The 22560-nt window shown below is 35.0% G+C and overlaps 1 protein-coding gene across 2 annotated transcripts in view; it reads right to left on the reverse strand.

Moving 5' to 3' along the window:
• The window catches only part of NEGR1 (neuronal growth regulator 1), an 839463-nt gene that overhangs the window by 332563 nt on the left and 484340 nt on the right, over nt 1-22560 (reverse strand). For both annotated transcript variants that reach the window (XM_074334947.1, XM_074334948.1), the window contains exon 3: nt 22263-22388. In XM_074334947.1, the coding sequence (XP_074191048.1) occupies nt 22263-22388 (126 nt within the window). The remainder of the gene's footprint in view (nt 1-22262; nt 22389-22560) is intronic.

Below are 22560 nucleotides of genomic sequence, written 5' to 3' on the forward strand. Positions count from 1 at the left end.
TCCCTGAACCAGGTCGGCCTCTCCACTCTGCTGTAGCTAACTCTGTCTCTTGTGAAGAAACTTTCTGCCTCAGCTGCAGCTCCACTTCATAGACTCTAATTGGATCGTTCCAACCTCATGTTTAAAGTTTCTGGAGAGCAGCTGCTGTTCCAAATTTCAAAACAACAAGCAGTTGTGTTGACCAGTTTCTCCTCCAGCATTTCAATACTGTATCTGTTGATTAATAGTCAGACCACTGTAAAGTCACACACTTGGACTCTATCACTCCTCCCTTCCCAAATAGTTGCTCACCTTAACAGTCACCAATGATTAATATGGAAAAAGTCATTAGAGACCAGCTGACTGTTCAGTGTCCCATAGTTCTAAACACTACATTCACATGTAAAAATTCCTCTCAAAGCTCACCCAAAAAAATCAAAACAAAACAAAAAAAACTCAGTCTCTTCTGATGAAATGTTTTGCTCCTTTCTCTTGGACAACAAGCTTTATATAACTTATTGTATTACTTTCTTTGCCCTGTGTATTAATAAGCTCAGATGTCAGGTTTTACTGAGCTGCTCACTGTTTTCCCAGAAAGCATGTCTATTACTTAATTTTGTCTTCCCCATTTTGATAAGAACTTTGGTTTGATTGTACCACAGTGTTTTTTGTTTGTTTGTCTGTTTTTCTGTTTTTTAATAGCCAGGTAATGACTGTGTATGTAGATGCACATACATATATGTAAATTTCTTGCATCTGTATTTAGGACAATGGGATGAGATAGAATATTGTATATTCCATGCATGGAACTTGGCTTAAGTAGATTCACAGAATTAAAGGACTTTGGAGCAATAAATATCTTAGATATTCTCTTATACCTTCATCTCATGGGTAAGAAAGTTGTATTCTTAAGAAGTTAAAGAAGGGGCTTGCCCAAAATCCCATAGTAAGATGGTAGGGTTTACATATATGACTTTCTCTTTTTCATTAAACTTGCTATCTTGTTCTAGAAAAGATATCCTGACGAATATAGTAAAGTCCTTGGTGTCAGTCTGTCATTCTAGTTTTGTTGTTTTACTTTTCTCTTTTAGCCTGCATCCTCCAACACAGAGTAATATCCAATGTGATTAAGAAATTGAGTGGTTTCAGGTTTTATCTCTCATCAATAAGAGGGAGATTCTTAGCTGAGGACGTAATGAGCATCCTCAGATCTGTTATTTTAATCTGCCATTTCAAATGTATTTACACAATTTACTTATTTCACCTCTAAAGTGTACAGATAGTACTTATTATAATTTAGATTGCAGTATAATTTGAACACATCAAGACAGGTATTGGACTCCTGGAATAGTGGATGATCAACATTTAACATGACAAATCCCTGTTAAGAGCATAAGAAGCTCTGCTGAGTATGTCTCTGAACATCAGTGTTATTACATTACACATTTTTCCATTGTTTGACTTCCCAAATCTCAGACAGAGGTCTTATTGATTTTACTTGAGAACTTCCCCCACCACCCTTAGTTTCTTGTGCTGTCTCTGCCCACTGAATGTTGATCAAACAGTGACTTTTATTTTACTACTTATGTGGGAACTATTCAGCCTAGAGCTGCTCCTATGGCTGTCACTCAGTGAAGGTCCATAGGCCTCCTGGGCAAATGTGCCAGATCCAAGCTCCTTTTCCAAGAAAAATAATCCTGCCTCACTCAAAAATGGCCACAGAAATTGGCTTCAAAACTACATTCTTCCTGGAGAGAAGTCCAGAGACACATTTTTTTTTTGTCAATAGAACAGTGCAATGAAGGATGTATCCCTTCTAAATGCTGTAATAAAAACGATTCTTGGCATAGATATGGAGGAAATGATGTGAAAGTAATCTCTGTAAAACACATGAGAAGTTGCCATTTTAAACTTTAAGAATTTGAAGGAAATTTAGCGGTCATCTGGATCACTGGTTGACTGAAACTTGGTAAAATAAAGAAAGAAAAGGGTTCATTTAAAGAATTAGTTTTAGTTGAATAAGAAATGGAGAAACAGTCCTCTAGTGGAATTATGTAACACCCAAGAAGTACTAACCACAAAATCAAATACCGCCCTCTAAAGATCCAGCAGCAGTCCACAGCCAGTGTAATACCGAGTAGGAAATATGTACTGAAAATAGGAGATGGGATCCTTTTATAATCTACAGCAGGGGTCAGATAGCAGATATTTTCAGATTTGCAGACGCAAGGCTTTCTGTTGCAACAACTCAACTTTGCCGTTACAGCATGAAAGAAGCCACAGACAATACAAAAATTAATGGGTGTGGCTGTATTCCAGTAAAACTTTACTTACAAAAACAGACAGAAGAAGGAATTTGTCCCACAGGTTGCAGATTGTTGACTCCTGCTCTACAGGAAATACATAATTTTGGTTTTGCTGACTAGACAGATAAGAGAAATATGTATTTGATATAAGATTATCAACTATCCACTTTTACATAGCTCTGTGTTTTAACTGTATGTCCTGTCTTCCTTTTTTTTGCATTAACATATCTATTTTTATGAAAAAATGGTGAAACAAATAGGGAAATTTTGTTTAGAATTTTATATATATATAAATGATTTACTATACACTAAACAAATTTTTATAATTGTATAACTTTATAAAATTTATAATTTTAATACATAATACATGTGATAATGTCACATATATATTGAATAAAATTTTGCCACTTGGTGTCATCATTGTTTTATTAAAATGTATATACACATTAAATAAGATTTTATAATTTTAATGCATATATGTTATAAATACATTAAACACAATTTTGCCATTTGCTTTCACTTTTATTTCATAAAAAAAGATATGTTAATGCAAAAAGAGAAGACATCTATTTAGGATAAAGACAGTGCTATATAAAAATGGATAGTTGTCATATACATATATGTATATATATCCTATTGGTTCCCTTTCTCTGGAGAACCCTGATTAATACACTGGTCTATGAAGAAAATACTATGGTATCCATCATTAGTGCATCCTCTCACTTTCATAAGTGCCAGAGTTCACTTAGGTAGCATTCCTGATAAGAGATTATGCAGTCTTTATTACTATTCCAGTAATAGGGAGTTTACTACCTAATAGGGTTTCAATTCTATTTTATAATAGCTCTCATTATTGGAAATTGTTCCAGAAATCTTGGCCTTTTTGAGATTAACGTCATTCTATAACAGTAAGCCCATGAACCATCATTTCTAATTCTATTATTGGCACCTCCATGTAGGCAGTACTGCACACTGTATATGCTTTTAGTGATGGTTAACAGCTTGAGCTTTGGGGTCTATCAAAACATTGTGAATTCTGACTTTGAAACATACTACTTGTAGTCCTTGGGAAAATTACTAAATGCTGAGTCCCAGTTTCTTTAGGTTATAAATGCAAATAATACCACCTAAAATATAGGGACATTTTTGCCTTTTAATTATGAAAATGAATATGAGTTACCTGGCTGATAATAAGGGCTGCCAAAAGGATACTGCTGATAACATTACTGTTGCCAGTGGTATTAGAAGAAGAGATCACATCATTACCCAAAGTCACCAGAAACATATTCCAGGTTTTATCATTCATTCAACAATATGTTTGGGCACCTACCACATTGCAAGCACAAAGAAGATAAGGACAGAAGTGGATTCAGCTCTTGTGCATCTTGTACCCCAGCAGAGATAAAAGATGGCATTGTGTATACCCCCATGAATCCTCAACAAAAGCGCGTCATGGTCAGTGGGTTTGTTAAATCTCAGGAATATTTTGCCTATGTCTGAATACTTCCGAATAATAATATGTACACCTATAGCAATCACAGAGCTACGTACTGCCCTTTTCAACACTCATGATAGGGAATCACTGATACCAATACTGTCTTCTGACTGTGGACTGTTCACACAATTCTTCTTCTGATTTTCTACTGAATATATACATATATACCCTCCCTCGTATTTGGAGGATAGGCTGCCACTATATACTATTTAGTAGGTTCACATCACCTTTCAAGTGTAGATTTCAAATTTTTGGATGTTTTTAAAGACATAAATGAAAGAATAAAATAATGAAATTGAAAGGCAGTATATAAGAAAACGGATGCTGAAAGACAATCTGAATTGCATATATTAATCCAGGCATGTTTGATGCTTAGTCTAGACACCATGATTAAAGATGATTATGTCAGGGCCTTAACAAGCTCAACGTGTGTCTTTCTTTGCTTTGGTGGGGTTTGGAGAAATCATATTCTAGTCAACCCCCTTACAGCTGATTACTCCACCATCTGTAGGAAGAAATCCTAGAAAGGAGAAATTTGCATACTGAAGCTTAGTAAAGGTTGAGATCCAATTCCATTACCTAACTACCTAAGTCAGAATTTTAAGTCTACCTTAACCCTTTCAGATGATAGCGTTAGACTGTGCATGAACTCCAGGTATCATAAGCAACATTGGAGAGATTCAATACAAATTTAAGAATCCAACAAATTCATCAAGCATGCCATACAAAACTTCTATTTCTTAATTTTTTTTTTTTTTTTGGTTTATAGGCTCAAATTATATTGGATTATTTTTCTTATTCAGAATGAGCCAGTATACCTGTTACTGTACAAATCAGATTCAACAGATGTGTAGATAGAAAAAAAATTTTTTTTTTTTCTCTTAATTATCTGGAAACTACACCAAATCACTTTCTTCCTTCTTCCTGATCTGTGGATCCAACATATGGTCTGTAACATTTCAGAATGGTGATAGGAGCAACTGGCAATATGTGATGGCTGCAGAGCAAGAGAACACCTGGGAAGAGAAAGGCTGGCTTTTTTGAAGACTGCACCTCCTGTTACAGAAAGCAAGAAAAGAAAAAGAATAGTGATTCCTTTGAGCAATAAACCTCCAGGTGACATTTCCAGGCTGGTGCCAGTCAGAGCAACAAATGCCTGGGGTGATGAATTGGGCATAAAGCACACACAATTTCAGGGCAAAGCAGTGGAACAGAACTAAGAGACAGAGCACGTGATCAAAAAGAGGAGACCAGAAGCTTTCCTGAAAGAGCTGAACTGAGAAACTTTGTGTTCCTCATAAATGACAGGAATGTTCCAATGACAGAGTTGAGGACAGAGAGCTTGTGAGCAGCACACGACACACTCCTGAGAGTTTCTAGCTCCTTCTGCACTCTGCATTGGTCAGCCAGCAGGCTCTACCTTCTGGGTTGGAGAACAAAAGTTAAAGGAGAAGGGGATATCACTTTTACAATTGCTACTATTTCTGTTTTGTTTTATGATCTATTGGAGTTTAAATGCTCTGGAATTACAATTGCTAATGATCCTTTTAACATAAACACTTTTGTGTAATTAAAAAAAAATAAAATCATCCTTTAAGTTGGAGGAGGCAGCACAGATGAACAAAATGGGCCATGTATTGATAATCGTCAAAGCCCGATGACAGGAACACTGGGTTTGCAATACTATTCTCTTTCTCTTAAAAAAGAATCCCTGTCTTCAACCTTACATAAAAGTTGAGCAATCATCCGATTTCTCTTCTCTCCGTCACCACGAAATTTCTTGAAACAGACAAGCTTTCTCCACTGGTTCTCTACCCCGCCTCCTACATTCCTTATTTAACCCACAGCGTTGGGCTCCGTGTCCCACAGTGTCACCGCTTTTGTCAACATCATAACATATCTCCATATTGCCAAACACAATACATTTCTGTATGTATTCTACCACCCATTACATTTCAATTCATTAGATCTCTTTCTAATTATTACAATTACTTCCTTTCTGAACTTTACCCTTCTATGTCTTCATCTCTCATACTAACTCTCTTCTTAAGTCTCATTTGCTCTCTTGTTTTCCAAATCCTCAGACATTGATCGTGGACCTTCTTGTGTCTCTCTACTTTGCCTCCATCGCACAGACTTACACTCATGAAAAGTCATTTCTCGTTCTGGCCATTTCCTTGAGATTGAGCCTCAAATATCCAATTATTCACCGACATTTCAATTTGGATGTCTAAAATGCCTTATAACTTAACATGATCAAAATAGAAATTTTGATTCTCTCCTGGTTTGCCTCATCTCATTTAACAACATGTCCATTCTCCAAGTTGATAAAACCAGAAAACGAAAAGGTAGTCCCCATCTTCCCTCTCTCAGAGTCTTTCGGTTTTACGTGTATAACATGAGATTCACCCACTTTTCTTCATGTCCATTGCCATCACCCCTGTTAAAATGAACATTGTCTCTCTCCTTATCTGTTACAGTGGTCTCCTAAATGGTCTCCCTGCTTCTGCTTCAGGCTTCTTGCAACTCATTTTCCACACAGCACCAAAAACTTCTTCTATGTACTAAAATCAAATAATGGCACTCCTGTGCTCAAAAACTCCTGTGCTCAAAAACTCCCTCTAGCTTCCTTTTCCATTTAGAGGAAAAAAACAAAAAATCTGATCTCTTCACCATGGACTACAATCCCTAGTTGCTCTGACCTCCTTTAGCTAATCTCTAACCTCACCTTAAGTCACTCTCTTCGCCTTTTATCAGCTGTTCCAGGCTCACTGATGTCCATTTTGGGGCATGACGACTTCTTTCCTGCCTTCAAGTATTTACAAACACTGGGCTCTCCACTAACAATGTGCAGCCCTGCTTGACACAGCAGCCTACACAGCAGTCTCCTTTTCTTCAACTTCATGGCTCATTTTAGATGATAAGGTGTCAAAAATGCCTTATTGTCATATTCACAGCCTTTAGTTAATGTGTAATTGTTTCCTTCTTCATCTAATTCTCTTCCAACAAGATTGTAAACCCCTTGCAGGTAGTAGCTGTATTTGTTCCTCTTACATCTGTATACCCAATGTTTAGCAAGCTGTCTTACACATATGAGTTCAATTGATGATTTTTGAAGAAAATAAATACTTATAACGTAACTATGACATAATGAGTTAGGCATTTGTTTTTACTTAAGCAATCTGTGTTTGCAAAACATGTAAACCAGGCCGAACACTGTAAACCCCAGATGTATTTGTACTATGATGAAATTAAGAGTTGTCAAACTTTTTCAACACATGGGAAATATGCCCCGAAGTTTACCCTAGCAATAAGATTTATTAATCACCCCAGACAGCCCAATCTAGTGGAAATAGTCAGGCGGTAGTTAAGAAGAATTTTGATTTTCTCATTTGTTGCCTGCTGATCACTTTTCAGTCAGCTACTACTTTCACTATGTTTGATAATTTAAGAAGTACCGACTAAGGCTTTATTTGAAAGGTAAACATTCATTTATACCTATCACATTTTAATACACAAATCTATAGCTTAACTGTGCACTTTAAGTTTCTATATTAAATGCTTATACAACTTTCCCAAAAATCAATTAAATGCTTCCCCCAGATCCAGCAGGCCTCTACTGAGTCAAACACAGGGTTGCGAAGACATTTTATCTTTACAGATGTGTGTTCAACATCTATAATTATTCCTTGTCATGTCATAAAAAGAAAAAATGGAATATACTTCCATGAAATACCCTGTTCTAATCAACTCCACTGAGAGTCTTGCTCCTAGAGTTCTCGCCTTCTCTTCAGCTGGTTCTTTTGTCCTGTAATTGAATTGAATTTGCTCCTCGCCCCATTCCTTCTAGACAGCTTCTCATTTGAGAGCTCCAAAGATGTATTACACTAATATATCGTCAGAATGACAATGCTATGATGATGCATGGCTATAATACATCTTCAGAGCCCCAGCACTGTCCAGAAACAATACAGCCAGTACTGGATTAAATTCAAACCTAATGCAAAAGGAAACATTTAAAAAAAAAGGCTAACAAGGTGGTGACAAAAACAAAACAAAACAAAAAACCGAAAAAGAAAAAACCACCCTTAATAAAAAAGTTATGTGAATGTACTTCATAATCCTGTATACTTTAAAGACAAGTTTTCAAGACTGTGTCATAGCTTATTATGAATTTGTAAATTATTGCAAGACTATTCTCTATAAATTTCTGAAGATTACAACGAAACATAGCCTTAGTTAGAAAAACATACACAATAAATCTAGTTTCTTACGTCTCAGTCTCTCTGGCAAAGTGTATATACAAAGTTTATATGCAGTAAATGTTGCATTTTGACCCTTTTGTCAGTTTGGTAAAATTAGTGTCAACATTTCAGGAGACATTTTCATTATGTATTATACTAGGAGACATTTCATGAATGTTGAACGTCTTCCCTTAGGACAAAATTCCCTTGGTAACATTTTCATATAGGGTGAAAGCCCTGTCTTCTGATAGAAAATATTCCATAATTTTTTGAAACTTCCAACAGGCTCAAATTGGGTTGCATAGTAAACTAGGATTAGAGAATTTATAGATAGTAATAAGAAAAATACTAACAAAAACAACAACAAACAGGATAACAGCACTGTCATTCATGGCTTGCTGGTCACAGTGTCTCTTATATCCTTCAGCTTGGCTTTGTTTGGGGTAGTACTAACCATACAGAAGTCTAGAGTTACTTTCTCATTTATTATGAGGGCAACCCCGAAGTACTATATAGCTGTTTGAAAGACGCTTTTATTTGTTCTTTATTTTTATAGAGTTCGTTCTACAGCACAGACTAAAACAAAACAAAACAAAGCCCAAATGTATCCCTCTTCAGATACATTGCATGTCTTGTCCTCCCCTCTCATCACCCACCCTTTATTAGAATCCTAATAAATAATTCAAACTTTTGTTTCCAGAAGTCATTCTGGTAGTCTGCTCAGTAAACAATTCCTTTTCTACTTTCTATGTAGAGAGAACTAAATACAAAATAACAACTCACTAGTTCAGAACTGCCATCGTTATATTGCATTTGTCTGATTTTAATCACACAAGAACACAGTATTTATCATTGCCATTCTTTATTATCTGTCCTCAAGCAACTTCCACGTAAAGATGAACTGGAAAATAAATTTTAATAATAGCTAAGCATTTGGAGCTTTTATCGCTAGCTGAGTAGTCTTTAAAATTCTTTACCTGTACTATCTCCTTTATGTTAACAGCTCTATGATATTAGTATCATCATCTTCATTTAGTGGGTGAAGAAACTGAGGCACAGAGCAAGAAATTTGCCCAGGTTAACACACATAGTGAGTGGTAGGGCATGGAGAAACCATTTAATCTAAGTATTAACCATGTCCTTTTAAGCACTATGCAATATTTCCTTATTTATTAAGAGTTTGATAATTATAAAAATGTTACTAGCTTTTTCTGCAACTTCTTTGATGAATAATCTATTCCCAAAGATTATAACTGAAAATAGTTATTGGTAATATTATTTTTAAATGCTAATCAGTAATATATGTGTATTGATCATGCAAAGAATTTATTGTATTCTAAAATATTGTGTCATTTAACACTTATTTATTGAGCACCTGCTATGTAGCTATATTTGTCTGAATTATGGATCTTAAAGAGCACATAAAAAGTTAGAGGAATAAGTATTTATCATAGTTTTATTGATCTATAATCCAAGATTACTAAAATCATTCTAATTTTCCACTAGTGGTAATTATTCCTAATTTTGGTCAAGTTAATTATGAAAAATATAGTTTTAACACAAGGTGGATTATAATTAAAATTCAATAGCAATATGTCCATTTTGAGTGAAGAAAAATGAATACAGTACTCCTTTACCCTAGAGGTCATAACTCCTCCACTAATAATGCATTGCAAGCCAAACATATGCTCATGTCTATAATTGTCAAGGACACAAGCATATGTTGATCTTTTGAGTGTTGATCTTTTAAAAAAACATAATTAACACATTTTATTTTCCTTACATATATATGTGTATATATATGTGCATATGTATATATGGAGGGTGCCAAAAAATGTATACAAGTGGACACTTCGGTCAACGTTGCTCAAGCAGTAGTTTGCCATAATCAGAAGTGTCTGGACGCTGATGGTAACCACTTTGAGCACTTCTTGTAATTGCAGAAGTCAAACGTGACTTGTATTCATCTTTTGTTATTGGTATATATTGGGTATTACAATTTTAACAGTTTTTTCCTTTCTTAAAAATGTGTATATATTTTTTGGCACCCTCTGTATATGTGTGTGTATATATGTATGTTTGCTTGTTTATTTATTAATAATCCAGTAACAGCACTTAAATTCCAGTAGGACTTGTGTACAAATGTAGCGTTGATGGACATGATCTTAAATTTATGGGGAAGTAAAACCAAGTTGTATCTTCACTCACTGCCCAGGTTTAAATAATTGCTGGGTTCAAACAAACATCATGCTCTTTTCCTCATGACTGTGATACATGAAGTTATAATACTTCACTTGTAAATTACTGACTACATTTTAACCTAACATATATTAGAAAAATATCTGGGACATACTTAGTATTTAATAAATAATACTTAATGTAAATATTATTTAGGCTCATTTTTTACATGCACAGTACCTCCTGGTTCTCTTTCTGGATCCTTTCTGGATCCATTTCAATATTATGAACAGAATTTTTACACATGTAGTCCCACCTTAGTATAAATAAGCATGAAGTTTACAACCAGAGTAAAGGATGCATTTTCCAACATAACTTGTAAACACGCCTCCAACTTGTTTAGATACAACCGTTTATGTAAAACCTTTCCCTAATATAGGTAACATGACATTGAAATCACTCAGGGAAAAATCTCTACAAAAATCTAATTCTTAATATATAAACATCCTGATTCCAACTTTTAAACCCTACTTCAGTCCACTATGGGGAGAGAAAATCTAGACTGTTATTTTTTTCTAATGCCTTAGCTCTCTCAGAAAATGATGATCCAAGAAGGGGATGGGCAGTGGGAATCTATTATGAAATGTTTTGACATGCTTCATGGGTTCCTGTTTCTGTTTTATATGGATAGGCACTTTCCGCTGAGAATAATGGATTATTTCTTATATTGATTCATCATATCCCCAAGTGCGTTGTTTAGCCTTAGATGTATCTTAAAATACTGAAAGTGATCTTGCTTCCTATAGTCAAATAGCGGGTATTAACAGATTTGAATATAAACAATTTCACATAGCCCACCGCTAGCCTGATAGAAGTAGAACAGACTTTGGAAACAGACACATGAAAGTTAAAATTACTATAAAGAAAACTCTTAGAACAAAGAGGCAATTTTAACTTCATATATAAATTATTAGTGTGTAATCTTATGGTAAAAGTTTAACTTGCCATCATTATGTAGATTCATTTATTATATAATTATTCATTATATAAAACAATTATGGAAATTCACAAAAGCTCTACATAGAGTGCAACTCTACAAAGGAAGTAGAACCATAGCTTGTAATCTGGAGATCCGGAATTGTCGAAATGTCATCAGCATGAATTGCTGGTTTTACTGAATTTTTACTTCCTAATATTAAAGAGCTAAATGCAGTGTCAGGATTGTAAACCTGGAAAAAAAAAAAAGACTCAAAGAATTAGTGTTAGGGAGACAGGCTGCCAGCTTGCAAGGAGCACCCACACAGCCTCCTCATCGTATCACCCTTGGTGTTGGCCCAGCACTCAAGTATTCTGAAGGAAACGTTCTTTCACACAAGAAGGATGATAATAGAATCAAGTTCACTAATAGAAAGTAATACTTTTCAGTTTGTACCTGGAATGATTTGAACTATTACCAGAATTATTTTAAACAATATCTTTCAGCAGTGTACATGGATTTTAGATAATAATTTTCATTTTTACAGTCTTCTATTTTTTTTCTCTGATGATTGCTAATTAACCTTTTCTGTTTTAAGATTGTATTTAATTCTCCTTAAAGGTTATGGAAGCTTTAATGTGCTAACATTAAACCTGTATGACTTGCAGCTGGAAAACAAAATTTAAAACCCAAAACTCTTTTAAAATATCTAATGCAGGGGTCAATGAACTTCCTCTTCAAGGACCAAATAGTAAACAGTTTTGATTTTGTGGGTCATATGATTTCTATTGCAACTACTCAACTCTCCCATTGTAATATGAAAGCAGCCATAGATAGTATGTGAAGGAATTAGCGTGGCTGTGTTCCAACAACAACAACAACAACAACAAAAACTCCATTTATGAAAATAGACAGTAGGCCAGGTTGGCCCACAGGTCTTAGTTGTGAACCCACAGTCTAATGAATACTTGACATTGGTTACTCTGTTTCTCCTAAAACAGCTCTCATTTAATAATCTTAAAATCCTTAAAAATCTCTTTGTATGGAAAATATTTTATTATTTTTGATAGATAATTCATCTTAACTTATAGCTGAGGTAAACCCAGAGTAATATTTATGGTAAGCATGGAAAATACTGCTTTTTATCTTTCAAAGTTTCTATAGCTTAATCCACATGATTTCCAAATATTGTCTTATGGCCATTTTAATGCTACTTTAATGTTAAACAATGACTGAAATGTTTTATTAAACTCAGTATTTTATCACAGCAAAAATATACTTCAGGAATGAAGACTAAAGAAGACATGCACAGATGAAGACTACTAAGAGAATTTGTCTCCAGTGGACCTGTCACAAAAGAATGGCTAAAGAAAGTTTTCTAAATAAAATTGAAACAATAAAAGAAGGAATCTTAGAACATCAGGAATGAAGAGCAATGGGAAAGGAAAAAGATAGATAAATGCAAAATACTTTCCTTTTATGAGTTTTCTAATATACATTTGAGAGTTGAAATAAAAACTATAATACTGTCTAATGTAGTTCTCATGTAGGTAGAGAAAATATTTAAGATAAGTATATCATAAAAGTTGGAAAGTAAATGGAGGTAAGGTTTCTACACTTCAATGGATCTAGTGAAATGTGGCTATCCTTAGAATATTATATATATATATATATATATATATATATATATATATATATATATATGGTAATACATAGATACTACTACCACTATTAAAAATTATGCAAAGAGACACACTCAAAAATACATGTAAAACAATGTGAAATTCTGAAAAAAATGCTCAAGTAACATGCAGAAAGTCAGGAAAAAGAAAACACAGAAAAAGGAAAAAAAAAACAGAGGGAACAAAGAGAAAACAAAAAGATGTCAGACATCAGTCCTCACAAATCAATAGTTAAGTTGAATGTCAATGACCTAAATACACCAATTAAAATACAGAGATTGTCAGAAAGGATTAAAAAAATGACTCAACTATATGTTGTTTACATAAGACTCACTTAAAATACAACAATACATATAGGTTAAAAGTAAAAGGATCTAAAAAGAAATAAAATTGTTCATAGCAACTTTATTTGTTATACCCCAAAACTGGAAACAACCAAAATATTGTATAATACATTTATGGTTAAACAAATGGTGGTACATTCATATCATGAGACACTACTCAGCAATAAAAAGGAACAAACTATTGAAACATGCTACAACTTGGATAAATTTCAAGAGCATTATTCTGAGTGAAAAAGCCAATTTCAAAAGGTCCCACACTGTATGATTCCATTTACACGACATTCTATAAATGACAAAATTACAGATATGGAAAAGAGATGAATGGGCATCAGGGGTTAGGAATGGTGGGTAGGGAAGGAGTGGATGTGACTATAAAGGGATAGCATAAGGTAGATCTTTGTGTTGAGAGAATAGTTGTGTATCCTGATCAGGGTGGTGCCTCCATGAATCAACTCATGTGATAAAATGATACGGAACTATGTGCATACATTGCACTAAAGTCCATTTCCTACTTTTGGTGTCATACTACAGTCATTAGGCTGGGGCAAAGGTAATTGTGGTTTCAAATGTTAAAAATAATTGTAAACATCACAATTACTTTTGCACCAACCTAAAATATGATGTAATCAGTGGGAGAAACTGGGTGGTACACGGAAGCTCTCTGTACTAACTTTGCAACTTCCTATGAATCTATAGTTATTTCACAGTAAAAAGTGAAAAAAAAAATCACATTCATCTGGGGCAGTATATTTAAACACTCTGAGTGCCATGTTGACCTGCACAATGAGGATAATAATACTGACCACAAAGTTTAGTCTGACACTTAAATGAGCAAGTATGTGCAAGTACCTCCCATTCTGCCTACAGTATAGAAGATAATGTCTCAATGTTAGTTTAACCACGTTAGCTAAAATTGGTGCAAGCTGATGCTCTTTATGTTAATGAAGTTAAGGTTCTGAACCCAATTCCAACATGGAGAAGGCGGGATCTCACACTACCAAGCAGTTCTCTGATGTCAGCTATAATTCCATTCAATTCCCACACTATCTATCAGGAGATAGCACCAGATTCCACAGGTTAACTGTTCAGTCCCACAAGAATACCTTCCTCCCACTTACGATGACAGTCAAGCCCAGGTCATCTCCTGTGCTTCCAATTCACTGGCTATAAATGGGAGGTTCCAGTGACCTCCTCCTGCTTGGGTTTGATTAATTTGCTAGAGTGGCTCACAGAACTCAGAGAAACATTTCATTTACCAGATTACCAGCTTATTAAAAAAGGGTATAACTCAAGAACAGCTAAATGGAAGAAATACATAGGGCAAGGTACGGAAAAAGGGCATGGAGCTTCCATGCCCTCTCCAGGCACATCATTCTTCCTAAATCTACATGTTCACCAAAGCAGAAGCTCTCCAAACCCTGTCCTTTCTGGTTTTTATGGAGGCTTCATTACAAAGGCATAATTGGGTAAATCATTGGCCATTGGCAACTGATACAACTTCCAAACCCTCTTCTCTCCCCAGAGGTCATGGAAGTAGAACTGAAAATTCCAACCCCCTATTCATAGGGTTGGTAGTTCTGGCGACCAGCCCTTATTCTTCGGAGCTCATAAGTCATCTCATTACAACAACAAAAGACTCTTTTACTGCTCTTGTGACTTAGGAATTTCTGAAGGTTTTAGGAGCTCTGTGACAGGTGAAGATCAAAGATAGGTTTCACAATATCACAATATCACAGGGGTGTAGCCATATTGACTAAAAGGAAAATACAAGGCTGATTCATATTTAGGGGTATGTGTGGTTTATATTAGGGTGATAGGGGTAATGGAGAAACATCAGAAAGGAAATGTTCGTGTCACTACCATGTTTTCTCTTTTCAGATTTTAATTTCTAGTTCTCAGAAGTCATGTGGAAAGCAAGAACAGAGAGCAGCATTCATTAGTTTCACAATATTTATGGAGCCCCTACTTTGTGCCAGGTCCTGTGCTAAGCCACATGACATAATAGTGAATAGACACTGATTCCTGACATTAGAAGTTTCCTGTCCCATAGGCTGCAGACAAACAAAGCCAAAGACTACAATTCCAAGAATGAGTTCCACTCAGCACAAAGTACTATGCAACTATGGAAGAAAAGGCAACTGACTTTTCCTGGGATGCTTAGAATGGTTTCATGAAACATTGTGGGATGATTGGGAGTTTGTCAATTGGAAGAAGGGACAGGGGATATTTCTAACAACAGACACAATATGTGTGAAAGTTGAGAAATCAAATTTCCACCTAGACTAAATGGATACAGTTTTGCCTCCACATCTAGTTCCTCACTGCTAATTTGATTTTAATCCTCCACAATTGAGTTTCTGGCCCATTATGCCACTGAATTTTCACGATGACTACCAAATAACCTAACCCACAGGTAATTACTGGCTCCTATTTGACCTGATTAACATTGGTCACCACTCACTGCTGTAGGAAACGTTTTCCTCTTTGGTTTCTCAAAATCATGGCTTTCTGTATGTATTCCTACATCTCTGACAACTTGTTTGCATTCTCCTTTATAAGTGCTCAATAATTGTTTACTAAACAAAAGTAATCCGTGAAGGACTGATTTCAGAAAAGAGCAACTTGAGCCTGTTTAAATGTGGACAGTACGGAATCAACAGAAGGTAAGAGGTTAAAGAGGATATCCAGTGGAATAAAGATCTGAAAAATGGGAAGTGATGGAATCCAGAACATAACAGAAGAAAGGTGGCTTAACTGAACAGGCTTTACCTTGAGTTAGGTAACAGTCTTAAGTGCTTTAGATAATTAGGGAGAGAATATCCATCAAAAGGCGTTAAGCATATGGAAATTAGACAACAAAGAGTTTGAGACATACAGTCATTGTTTATGCTCATATTTTAGTTTCAGAGCCAAAATAGTATCTTTGTCAGATAATAAACACTAGCAGGATAGAGTGAGAACATCTCCGGGAATTTCAGATAGCAAAGAATAGGTATAAACTAGGAAACAGAGACTAAGATAAACAGCAATGAATAACAAGTGAAAATTAGACAGAAGCTTTCAAAATGCCTAGATGTTTTTTACATGTAAACTATTATTTTAAAATTTGTATTTTAACCTTTCCTATTTTTTTCTGACTGACTTTAGATTTGTTAATAAAATATGTAATTAAAATTTTATTTTGTCTTTATATGCAAAATCAGATGGCTTATGTAAACTTGTCAATATTCTCCAGAAGTTCAAAGTGATTTTTAACTTCATAATTCCCTCATTTGACAACAGCTCTGTGAGTTGCATTTAAGAGCTGTAAACAGGCCCCTCCATTTCAGAAAGAGGGTTGGAGATTCTATTTGGTCAAAAATTCAAACACATTTCAGTAGCACATTAATAGTTAATATTATGGAATATTTACTCTAAGTCATAAAATTTGTTCAATATTCTATACTATTCTATTTAGTCCTCATAGCACTTCTGTGAATTGGGTATAGTTATTATCACCATTTTATACTTTAAGTGGAAAGAATTTAATTTTGTCTAAGATCTTACAGTTGGTAAAAGGAAGATGTGGGTTTCAAATCCAATTATGATTGACATTAAATTTCATGAACTTAATCTCTATGCTATTCTGGTACCATCTGATTTATAAGAAATTACTAGTAGGAATTAAAGGGAATCATACCCCTTATGTTAGGAATTTTCAGAAAACCTAAAAAGTTTTCTAAGTAGATAGGACCCAGTCAGAGATTAGTCAATATAATAGGTTCTCTTGTAAATAAAGATGTATGAACTTATCTAAATCTCTAGTGATAGAACAATTTCCCCCTTAAAGTTTCCTGGATATAAATATTTTTCCTATTAATTCTATACGCATTTTTGTATATATGCTACATTCCTGGCCCTGTTCCACACTTGTTGTTAGATAAAACCAAACAAATTATGGTCTAGCCTTTGCAATGAGGTTACATAAGGTCTTGTGGTTAATAGAAAAATCACAGGAAGTAGCCTAGACCTCTGAGGCTCTGATAAGTTTGCTATAATTTGCCAATCAACAGTTATCTATTTTATACTAATATATAATGATACTAACCCTAAGTGTATGGTGTCTAATCATGTGCAGTAAAGTGAAATGGTTGATTCCAGAGCTGGGGAAGGAAAGATGCAAGATGAGGCTGGCATATTTCATCATGCAAGAAAGTATGAATGTGTTAAAAAAAAAAAAAAAAAAAAAAAGGGAAAAAGATGGGGGCATATCACAAGGATACAGGAATCAGAATAAAGTAACCCCCACTGACCAAATTAGGGACAATTTGAGCATCACAATAATTAAAAACAGTAATGAATTATAACAATTTTTACAAGTCAGGAATCTATGAGTCTATGTCACAATAAGTTAATAAATGACCAAATTAATAACAAATAGGGGAAAGTGAGGTTCTTGTTAACAGCAGAATGCCAAGTGCTAATTGGTAATCATCTTTTGTAATCACTAGGGTTAAGATTGGTTCACAAAAGAATCACTGATGACCACGGGGTTTTGAAAATTAATTTGGGGAACGTACAGAGGGATAGTGGATATGGGGAGGGTGGTTCACACAGTGTGAGGGATATAAATGAGAAACGTCTAAGTTTTGCTTTGTCTTGTGCACCTGAAACTAATAATAATAATAATAAAAAATCACTGGTAATGCTAAATCTAAGGGTAAGGTTGACAAGTAGCAGGTATTTACATGTTAAGCTCTTAAAATCTTTCCCCTGCTGCTTATTGGTAGCATGGGGAAGAAAAAGTAACTGTACAGTGCAGAAATCAGACAACACCTTGATTCATAATCAAAATTAACATCACAAATGAGGAACAGATGGATATACTGTGCCTCTGGATATCATTCCTTGAGAAGGCTACAACTTCATTTATTTATTTCCAGGTGGGCATAACTAGAATCTAATCATGAGGAAACAAGAGTAAAACCAAAAATGAGAAATGTTCTATTTTTAAAAAGAGGTACATGCATTTTAAAAAAATGTCAATGTTCAGTAGTGACAAACAAAGACTAAGGAAATAATTTCCAGGCTAAAGAAGACTAATGTGGTCTGACAATTAAATGCAATACTTGGATTCTGTACTAGAGAAAAATAAATTCTATAAAGGACGCTATTCGATCCGTTGACAGAATTGGAATATGTAGAGTAGTAGAATAAAAGTATGATAACAATGTTAAATGTATGAAAGTTGAAACTGCAATGTGGTTATGTCAGCGAATATCCTAGTTCTTCAGAAATGCACACTGCAATAACTAGGGAGGGTTGCCATGCAGCAGCCTACCTGTCTGTCTCCTAGTACCTGCCCCTAAAGAAAGGAAAGTCTGTGAGACGGATCCTTTCAGGGACTTTGCTTCACCTTTGTGCTTGCACCTTATGTCTCCCTGTTTGGCCCCAGAAAGATGGCTGGTCAATGATGAGTAAGATTTCCCACGGCGGTGGTGGTGGTGGTGGGGGGACAACTCAAGCCAGGTGCAGTCGAGTGGGGACCAACAGAATCAACGGGGTTCATAGAGCTGGGCACAGCCCCCCACCTTCCCCCGGCTAAGGAGAGCTCCTACCTCTGTGGCTGCTTTCCTTCCCACAACTTGCAGGGAAGAGATTCAATGATGTGCTCTCCATCTATTTATATGCATAAAGGTTTTGTCCCTTGGGGAAGTACAAACATCCTGAGACTTACAGTTCAGCTGCCTGCAGGCAAGGGTGATTGGCTTGAATCAGTTTCCTATTATGATGTATGGAATTCACAGATCTTGAGATTGACAGGCTTTATCCTTACCTAACTAATGAAAGCTAATGTGTAGGCCCAATTGGGGGCCCAGTCCTGAGGCTGGGGTCCCTTGGCCCTGCTTGCACTCTATTCATGGCTACTGTCTTTTCTTAACCCCGCACCACCCTTCTTGCTCCCCACAACCATCATCACGACAAGGGAGAAAAGGGCATGATACATACAGGTAGCTCTCAAATGATTCAATGAAAAAAATATATGTACACGTATTTTTTCTACATACTGTACACACAGCAAATAATGAAGCAAATGGGAGAAATGATCATATAGGAGACCGAGTAAAGGATATAGTATGTTCTTTGTATGATTTCTGAAATAATTTTTAAATATAAATTTGAAATTAATTCCTAAACATAGAATAGAAAAAAAAAAACAATAGAAAGGAATCATTGGTATGTAAACTCTAAGGAAGCTCATATATCCAGAAACTTCTTAGGAGAGATATTTTAGGGGAACATACACTGAGTTGTTTGAACTAACAGGTGGAATGGCAACTCCAACTGGCTCAGGTAATGTCTGTGATGTGGTTGAAACCACAAACTTAATTGTTTTGTAGATTAGGGAGAAGCTCTGTGGAGATATCATTCTGTGATCAGACATCCCTATTGACTTTTAAAACTATTAGTTTTGTGCAAACATAATTGCTGTTTAAAAGGTTAAAAATAATTGCAAAAACTGCAATTACTTTTGCACCACCTAATAGAAAAGACCATGAATGAGTTGGCAAGAATTGCCAAAGATACTGATAAAAGTATATAAACAAATCACACATGTACACAAACTAGCCATTGTTTCTAATGTTGACAGGGAATACAGGTGACCTTTGAACAACACGAGTTTGAACTACATGGATCCACTTATACATGATTTTTTTCAATAAATATCTGTACTAATTTTAGTTTGCAGTTAGGAGTCCACAGATGCTAAGGGCCCATTGTACGCATTCATCTTTTCCATTTTATATAGGGGACTTGAATGCATGTGAACTTTGGTGTCCATGGTGGGTCTTGGAAACAATTCCCAACAGATAACCCACAGACAATTTAAATGTTGAGGGAGTGAAAAGCTATAAGCAGATTTTTGAATGTTCAGAGTCGACACCACTAAAACCCACATTGTTTAAGGGTCAACTGTGTATCGACATCTGTTTTTGACACTAAACCCTGTTCACGTGGTGACTGCTGTTTTGAACCACATTTCTTATGTGTTATAGCAGAAGAAAAGAGGAGAATATCCAACATACTGTTATTTTTAGGTAAAATATAAACAGATCGGTGAATAATTATTCTGTGAATTATAATTTTGTATTCAAATATAAATACATAAGTTGAAAAAAGTTAATATAGAATTATCAGACATGTTACTTAAAGCAGAAACTCCACAGTGTTGTGCATTTGAATATAGATCATTAACAAATTATAATTTGAAACTGTTGGAAACATTAATAAAAATATCAGCCATGTCTAGCTATTTATTGGATAATAGTTAATATTTATGCTAATTTTACTAATTTGCAGTTTGGCAGGATCAGGAAAACAAATCTATACACAGTTTAACTTATAAACCCAATCTGTCTTCCTTCAGCTTCATGATGTTATCCATCATCATTATTCTAATAACTTCACTAACCAACATTCATGCTATTTAATTAAACAAAAATGTATCCAAGCACTCAAAAAAGAAGAATATGCATAATAACAAGCACTCCAAAGCAGGAGAGTTAAGTCCAAAATATTAATCTTAAATTATATAAAGATGGAGATTATGTGCTTCGTTCTTACAAAAATTATATTACCATATCAGATTTAAATCACTGGAAAGATGATTAAGAATCATACATTTGCATATCATCTTATATTTGTTAAAGCACGTTTATGCCTGTTATCTTTTTTGAGTCTCACAATAGCCAAGGATTATTATCATTTGATTTTTGGAAAGTAGAAAACTAGCTGAGAATCACTGAGGCTAAGGGATTTGCACTAAGGTTGGCTGAACTGGTGAATAGGGAAGTTGAGATAGGAGCACATGTATCCTAACAGCCAGCCCTGGGTTTGTCTCACACCCACAGAGATTCCGGTCACTAATTCAGTGCTCACATAACAGTTTTATGGTTCTGTAGCCACTCGAGGAAGTGAAGCGTTAGCAGTCAAGAGCACACTCATGCTTCAGAAATACTGTAAGGTCCATAATGCATATTATATAAGTGTATACTGCTGTTATATTGATTTTTTCCTCACATTAATAGTGATATTAAGCATATGATGTGAGTAAGTTTCATTAGATCTACTGCATAAATGAGGAAACTGAAAGACACTTAAGGATAAGTGATATTAAAGAAAGCATTAGCAGACAAAATAGATGTTCTAATCGTACTCTTTTTATGCCTACATAAAATGTGCCTTTCTGATTTCTTTAAAAGTAATTTCATCATACTAGCTTTGTGGGAGCTATTTTCACTAAAAACATATATAAAATAAATTAAGTAAAATTGTATTATCTGAAATGTGGTATCCTATTCATTAAAATCACCACCCTCACTTCCATGGTACACTCAAAGCTACATAGTTCAAGTATTTAAATTTTACACAAATCGATGGTTCTGTTGGAGTTGTGGCTGTGAAAACCCTCAACTTCCTCTTTAGGAATATGCACACTGTGGCAGAAGCACCATAAACCTGTAAACATGTTATATCCCTTAATTTCACGTACTTGTTTGATCTTGTATAAGTTACTTAAACTCTTGAGTTTTTAGACCCCTCTTCAGTTAAAATTTAATTCTAACTACCTGATCCTTAATTCTGAACTACATTTTCAAACTAGAACCAACGACCTCATAATTTGTATTATTTCTTACTCCCGATTACCTTAGCAGTTCATGAGGACCTATTAACATGTGAATGTCTGTTGAATAAACACCTTAAACATTTAAACAAAGTTCTTTCTCTTGTGATATTTCCACCATTTGAGTCTTCTGTCTATTGATTTGTGATTATACAGTACACTAAAATGAAAATAACCTTGACTAAGAATCAAGAGATGTGGGTTCTATTCTGGGCTTGGACATACAATGTTCATTTGACTTTTGTGAGCTACAGTGTGTTTAGTACAAAAAGATACATCCTGCCTACCTCATGAGTAAGATGTAAAAGAGAAGCTGACTCTTAAGTTCTGAATGTGTAAGGTTACAGGAAAATATTGAAAAGCACAGACAACACTGATATACTTCTCCTTTACCTGACGGGGAGATGTGCCGCCATGAAATGGAAGGCTCTGGCTTCCCAGTGGCCAAGCAAGTGAGGGTGACATTGGTTCCTTCATTGATGGTCATATCATTTGAGATGTCATATATCTTCGGAGGAACTGAAATGGGAAAACATGCAGTGGTCAGAAAACAGATTCTGTACGTCCTCGCTACTTTCCTAGAGTTTTTTAATTTTTCTTCAGTTGATTGGTTTATTTTTCTCTAACTTTCAGTTATTAAATACTTCAGGATAAGTGGAATATTTAATAACAAAACAGCTTAAATATTGCT

Source organism: Rhinolophus sinicus, linkage group LG06 (assembly GCF_036562045.2).
Source record: "Rhinolophus sinicus isolate RSC01 linkage group LG06, ASM3656204v1, whole genome shotgun sequence".
Lineage (NCBI taxonomy): Eukaryota > Metazoa > Chordata > Mammalia > Chiroptera > Rhinolophidae > Rhinolophus > Rhinolophus sinicus.